The sequence below is a fragment of the Pyxicephalus adspersus genome, chromosome 9, assembly GCF_032062135.1.
Source record: "Pyxicephalus adspersus chromosome 9, UCB_Pads_2.0, whole genome shotgun sequence".
In the NCBI taxonomy this organism is placed as follows: Eukaryota; Metazoa; Chordata; class Amphibia; order Anura; family Pyxicephalidae; genus Pyxicephalus; species Pyxicephalus adspersus.
In genome coordinates, this window is record NC_092866.1 from 19,124,633 (window position 1) to 19,132,029 (window position 7,397).

Sequence of the window (7,397 nt, forward strand, 5' to 3'; positions counted from 1 at the left end):
CATTCACTTTTTTAAACACACTACTATTATTCTGAACACAACTGTATACCTTCGAGGTTCAACCTGCAAATATTTTAGGCCAGGTGGGAAGAAATTGTAGGCGGGTGTCAGCCCTTGAATTGTGACCCAACTTTTCAGTAGCTACCAAAAAACGGCCAGGTAGTTACAAAAAAGTGCCGGGTCCTGCCCCCAGCTAAAAGGAGCTGGGGAAAACGCTGGCCTTAAACTTGTGATTTCAGTTAAAACTAGAGGGGATGAGAAACAGAAAAGGGTTTTCCATTCAACTCAACAGAACACTACATATGCTTAGCTTCTGTTTAAGTAGGGCAACTTTGAATTACAACAGTGCTGGAATGCAGAAAACCATAGCAGGGTTAACAATAATAAATTGACAAGAAAGAGGGAAAATTTCATTTTTAATTGTGTAAGAAAAAACAAGTAACATTCAGAAACACATTGAAATAAAAATACTAACAAATATTGTTGCTGTTCAACTTTGCATACAGTCTGTTTACTCCAACAGCATCAACGCAAGTGGATTCAGAAGAGAAAAAAAAATTGTTTGCTCAGATTTCCACATTATAAAGCTGTGCTCACAGAGACGGCTTCACCAATACAATGTTGTCAGAAGTTCACTCTAGCTCAGTTGTAAATAAAGTTGAACCTGTGAAAGAGAAATAGAGATATCATTTTCTTGTTCACTGCACCAATGCTGCTAATGTCAGAAAAAAGCCAGAAGAGAAGGTAATTCCACAAGAGTAACAGAATGCAGCAACTGACTTGATATTGGATAGCTTTTATTGAAGACTGTAGTGCAAATTTAACACTTTGGTTTTAATACTTTGCTTACAATGATCATTACAGAGGAAAAAAAAACGCAAAACAAAAAAATGTAAATCCACTGTCCAGCATGCAACATAATAACTACCTCCACAGAATACAACATTGAACTGCCAATTGTAAAAGTATTGAGAGTTCCCAGGAATGGTAGAGATTAGGGTGGCACTGGGAGCAAGTTTAGGCACCAGAGTGTGCCTAGCAAACAGGGAAGGGGGGTTGGAGACAGACTCAGCAATATTTACATATTAGGAAGCTGTGTTCGCAAACAGTAGCCATGAGGAGTAGGGTAGAATTGAACTTAAGGGTTGAATCTTAATTCTTAAAGTAGAAATAAGTCCACCAATCTGAATTCCAACACTGGGTGCTGCCACCTTTCGTGCCGACATTGATTCTTCCCAGCACATGCACGGGAAGCATGGATTCTGTGGCAAGCAATGCTGATGAGCACATGCTTTAACTTCAGAAATCCAAGGGGTCAGACAGGTAAGATGCATTATTGCAGAAGGTAAATCGTCTGTCTTTTTCTGCAACAATGACCTTCTCGATCATGCAAACTTAAAAGTGATACTTTATTTACAACTGTCTCTTAGATGATAATTTACCACATGGTTCACAGCAGTACAATATGCAAAATAAATACACAGGCACACACACACCCAGGAACTCAGACAATTAATTATGCATATAGTACAGTGAACTTTGCTTTACTTACCTACTGAGAAGCTGTGGAAGGCTGGAAATAATGGGTCCGTAGCCAGGAGCATTGTCATACAATTCAAATAAAGGAGCAGCAACAAGCTTGTAATTTTTCGGGACTGCAAACAGTGCTAAAAAAATTTAAAATGGCAATAACATGTTAAAATATATATGACTTTTTATCAATTGGGTTTAGCTCTATTCTCCTCCTACTAGCACCATATAATTCTCTTTTTCAGCCAGCAATTGTGCACTGTTATGTGACCAAATGATGTCACTGCTCCCTAAGACCCCATAGACCGATCACCCAATAGATGGCAAGGTTGCAGTGCAGTTACCGCAGCAGATCTATAAAAAAATAATGGGAAAAGCAGTGACCAGTTCATTACTGCTAACTGCTGTCCGCTCTAATATGTGCAAATGCTGATTAAAAACCAGTGCTGTGGCCAGCTGTTGGCGGCTGGAAGCCCTGCCGGAACACTTGTTCCTGCCACAGGTTTAAAACCGTCCTTATTTAGCCATAGAAACAATGTAACATTTAAATCTCTAAGTGAGATTGTATAATATAGGATATGGTATTTACAGATATAAATAAAAACAGCACCACTTGGTGGATGCATGACAAATTATTTCTAGGCAAAAAAATATATATATATTTTCCCCTTTTTCTCAATTTTGGTGACTACCATTCTGGAGGTTTGCAATTTACTGGCAACAAAAGACTTCAATTTAAACAGACTGAATTAGCTGTAAATTCAAATTCTGCATGTACTTTTAACAAAATTTCAATATGATCGAATGCTGAACTTCCTCGGCTCATTTCTCAAACCTCTCTGCAGTACTAATATGTTTACCAATGGGAATGTTTGGAGATGGTACTTTGCTCGCACTAGATGAAATAACAGGTTTAATGTTCAGAAGACACTAGAACTTAACTTTATGTATCTTTCCTACAATACCTGTTGTCCTGATCTCCTACCAAAGTCTCAGAAATTATGTATCAGGATTATTTTTCAGATTTGTGCAGGGTTTAGCACATTTCCACATCTCTGTCTTCCACAATATGGATGCCTTTTATGCAACAAACCTACTATGGACAAATTACAGGTTATTGAAAACCCCCTAGTTGGGTAAGGTGGTTAGAGAGGCTAATGAGTATTCATATACAAGACTTCAATCGGCTGGCCTAAATTAAGTGTTAAAGAAACTTCTAGGATACAAAGTCTTTTTAGGGGCTTCAATACCAAGTTGCAACACCATATCAATATCTGAGGTGGCATATTCACCACCTAAAGAAAAGCAAAGTAAACTTTTAATCAATCAAAAAATACACACAGTATAAAAGGAGGCCACAAAATAATATCAAAATGTTGGTTTTGGTCTTTATTTCCATTTGGGGGATAAAACTGAGCCACATCATCTCTGCCTGAACTCAGATTATCTGTTCCAATCAGCTGAGCTCCCTTACTATAATTCTAATATCTGATTGGTAGTGGTAGTTTGTATATTATTCCATGCCTGGCCTAAATAAAGTCACAATCTAATATTTTATGTTAACAGATTGGACTAGAGCATGAAATCACTGTGATATTGTTTCAATAAGCCTGCAGTTGGAATCATTTTTTGCCAAGATCTTGTATTGATGTGATAATCAAACAGCCCTGTAAATGCTTCTCAAGCACATCCCAAAGATTCTAAATGGAGTTAAAGTCTGGTCTTTCTGGTAGCCACTCCATGTGTGAAAAATGTGTCTTATAAGCCCTGAACCACTCTTTTACAATTCGTTATTAGGAGAAATGACAGATTATTTACCTTTTTCCTGCAGCTGCACCAGAAACAACTTCTTGTGTTCTTTGGGTTTTGTAATGTGTGCAGGGATATATGGATACTATAAAGAAAAAACAAAAGGCAGAAATCAATTTAATATTTATTTGTGCAATGGACAAATACATATATTTGTTGGATGGGTTCGCACTACTAACCTGAGGGGGCTCAAAGTTTGGCCTCCACCAATTCCCAATGCAATCATCAATTACCCAGTCCTGCTGCACCCCGTCCTGTCTGCCAAGAATCTAAAAGTGGGGAGGAAAAACATTTTACAAAGTGGCATTAGCGATTACAGCACAAAACTACCTTCCTTACTAGTTACTAGTTTACTATTCATTTATCATAACAAGGTTTAATGATATTAAGAGAAATATGCCAAAATGCTATAAAATGTGAAAGTTCTATTTAGAAATTAAGGATGCAGAAAGTGTTACCACTGAAAGAACAAGTTATTAGGCTGCATTACTTTTGTAGTTACAGAAAGGCCCTACTGGAACCTAATCTTTAACCCCTTACATTTTGTATTTAAAAAGCTCCTATAATTCCTTGCAGTCAGCTAAGCTTCCACAGTGCCCGTGGATGGGACTCCAGGCAAATAAGTGTCATTTAAGATTATATAGCCTGTAACTCAGACCACACATTATCTCCATGTAATAATACCTTTAAATGTGGGAGCAGAATTGGAAATCCCTGGCCTACAGATTTATGAGATCGAGATTTTGGAAGTCGAAAAGTAGCCTTTCACCTTTGTATGTATTCTTATTCTAGTTTCAAATGACTTTGGCAAAGGTTAAGGATTTGTTGCTAGAAAAATGAAGAAAGCTTCAGCTTTGCTTAGCTCAGTTTTAGGACACATAAGGCAAAATAAGCCAACACAGCTTTATCACAGGGTATACCAGCATGGTGCAACGAAATTGATGCAAAACAAAACTGTAGCAACAATGGGTAGCATTTGTAGCAAATTTTCATACTTCTGTCATGAGGCGCTTTAGCCCTTCAACTTCATCTTCCCCTGGATTCAGTTCACCTCCAGGCCTGAAAAAAGAAAAACAAATACAGAATATGTTGAAAATGATTGATAATGAGAAATATTAGTGCACAAATCCTAATATTGATGTGCACCCTAAGTGGATGAGAAGAAGCTCTAGATGAATGCCAGATGGTGCACCCTGCTAAAAGGGACTGGGGAGAACACTGTGGTTACAGTATTGCACATGTGCTACCAGGAAGCACAGAATTATCCATAGATTGATAGTTCCTGCATCAAAGTATTTTATAGTTGGTTTGTGTGTGCCCAATACTTTGGCCTGTTGGCTATTAGGAAACATAAGTATACTATGTTTTTCTGCAACCCAAAGCAAATAATGTTGTCATCTAAAGTCTGAAATGATTTGATAAAAGATAAGGGGTTGTTTACAATTATTATCTTTTTTATTTTGCTCATTGACTGGGTGTCCTTAGAGTTCAAAACCAATGTGACCAATAGGTATCGCCACCCAGTACAGTACCACGAGGACAAAAAACAAATTAAATGCTTGGAGCCAAACTCACAACTTGAAAAATGTGGTTCCCAGTTGCAGGAGGAGAACATGAGGTAACCGATGCTCATGGACAATCAGAACTCCTTCCACGGTGCGCCGCATTCCAATCTTATCAAACTCTTCCCTCATTCTCTGGAACCGAGCAGCCACAGAGCTGTCTTTCTCATACAAAGGCTCCTTAGTACCGAATGTGTAATTTGTAAGAGGATACCTGAAAGTACAAAGATGGCATAAAATAGGATCATACACAAACACTTTCTTAATTGTAGTTTTGTGAACCTAGTGAAAGATGAAGAAGGTTACTGTAGATTTCAGCAGAATATCTAAATATATTTTACAACATGTTTATCCTCTAGTCTAAAGTATTCATCCGGGCCAGAAAACTGAAAGCCAATGACGTTCATAAGTAGTCACCAAACCAAGCATTATTATATGGTGCAGGGAAAGGGTTCATTGTTACCACAAGGCCTTTTATTTGGCTTCATCAGGTTAGCAGGCAGAAGGGGGTATTTTGTGCAGATGGGTTTAAGTAAGTAGATGCATGGAGGGTGGGAAAAGGTTATTAAGTTTAGCCTTTTATAGCAAATAACAGGTAAGTACAGGCTCACTTTCAACTATTGTTTATAACCATTTATGTCTGTACATATTATTAGATCATTGGAGCCAAAAAAAAAAAAAAAAACAATGTCCAATAATGATCACCAGTAGCCATTCATCCAAATCTGGACAACTTGTTGGCAGAAATATTACATAAAAGAGCTGAAAAAAACTGCAATAATAATATTTGAAAGACATCTTTCATGAAGGAGCTATATGAGCCATCACCACTGCCCTCCACCAGAAAATGCTAGTTTCCTGATTATCTCTGGCTTCATTATATCCAAATATAAAATAAGTACATCACAAGTAAAGGCGGCCTGACTTGGATTCAGGGTTGGTGAATCACAACACAGTGAAAGCAAGGAATTACCATTTTTTGTGAGAGAGATTAGCAATGACAGCTATTGTTTTTTTCAAAGTAAAGGGGAAATACAAGACAATGTGATGGGGAATAAAACCACCCCCGCCTCTATATACTCACCTTACCCATCTTGGTTTGCAGCTTCTCGCCCTCTATAGAAGGGGATATTACCCAGCAGTACCAGGTATGAAGAAGCATGAAACCTGATCTGCCATGAAGGTGCATTGGCCTCGCAGCCAATCGCTACGACAGAGCAATGTCACATCACCAGAGTAACATCAATGAACCTGAATCGCCAACATACCTTACCTCAGTGCTCAACTCAGATGGCAGCCTCTGTATTGTAACCCAGTTCCTCACTAACCACCCAAATACAGCCGGGTGGTTGCTGAAAAGTACTGGGTGATGCGCCCAGCTAAAAGGGGCTGGGGAGAACACTGTACCTAAGTCTTGGCTGCAGAATAGTAAGGTGGTGTGGGAGGGTGGGTAGGGGATTAGCGATGCCCCTTTATGGGCAGGGTGACAATTTCTTTTTATAGCACAACTACAAATTCTAACAGCAGACAGGTGAATTACATTGGAAACCCGGTGTCTGCTTGAGGGGGCAGGACAGTTAGGTGATCAGAAATGATCAGACCTCAATGTGGTAATGAAAAACTAAAAATCAAGAAAGGTCTTCAGTCTGTATGCATAGGTGCACAGGAATTTTTGGTTCTTTGAAGTGTCACTACAGGGTCACATATACATAATGCCCAGAATGTACGACAACAGGCTCTAGACTTAGGCTACGAACACACGTGCAATAATTGTCATTAGAAAGGATTATTCACGATCCTTACTGCACGATGCATGAACGAGCGCTGTACATACAGCACCATTCTGCTCTATGGAGAGGGGAGGGGGAGAACAATGGAGTGGCAGCTCTCTCTCTCCCTTCACTTCCATTACAATTGTTCGTTGTGCATAGATCCGCCAGGACAAGGAGACGATTATCGGACGAGAACCATTGCAGGTGTGTACCTAGCCTTAGATTTGTAGTGGTCTATAAAAAAAATACTGCAGTAATACAAATGTTTTGGGTGACATTATGAAGAAAATATTAAAACAGCAGTAATCCCAAAACAAAATAAAAAAAATCACACTTACCTTTAATCCCACAGAGCAGTCTATCCGTCTGGTCCTGTGTCATCCCGGTATCCGTCTTCAGCCCGGCTCTGACATTTTGTTCTCTCTTCTTCTGGATTATTCTTCCTCTGTCACCCAACCTCGCACTGTGCAGGCACGAGATTGGGTGATGTAGATTGGGAAAAAAAAATTACCAATCTCACTGCACATGAGTAAGATCGGCATTTTTTTTTTCTATTAATAAGCCAAGAGCTTTCCTGGATGAGTGACGTAGGTATCTCAGGAGGCTCTGCACTCTCATTCATTGTTGATTGCCTAGGCCAGTGGTAGCCAAGCTTTTTGGACCTACGGACCACTAAATGCACAGACCCTGGACTGCCCATGTGCGGGGAGCCATGTGTCACTCA

The 7,397-nt window shown here is 39.2% G+C and overlaps 1 protein-coding gene across 1 annotated transcript in view; it reads right to left on the reverse strand.

Annotated features, from left to right (window-relative positions):
* Nucleotides 1-399: 399 nt before the first annotated feature.
* The window catches only part of NUDT21 (nudix hydrolase 21), an 8,204-nt gene continuing 1,206 nt past the window's right edge, over nucleotides 400-7,397 (reverse strand). The window contains exons 2-7 of the mRNA XM_072422840.1: nucleotides 4,915-5,115; nucleotides 4,335-4,398; nucleotides 3,519-3,608; nucleotides 3,349-3,424; nucleotides 1,553-1,667; nucleotides 400-664 (exon numbers count right to left, since the gene is read on the reverse strand). Of these exons, the coding sequence (XP_072278941.1) occupies nucleotides 643-664; nucleotides 1,553-1,667; nucleotides 3,349-3,424; nucleotides 3,519-3,608; nucleotides 4,335-4,398; nucleotides 4,915-5,115 (568 nt within the window). The 3' untranslated portion in view covers nucleotides 400-642. The remainder of the gene's footprint in view (nucleotides 665-1,552; nucleotides 1,668-3,348; nucleotides 3,425-3,518; nucleotides 3,609-4,334; nucleotides 4,399-4,914; nucleotides 5,116-7,397) is intronic.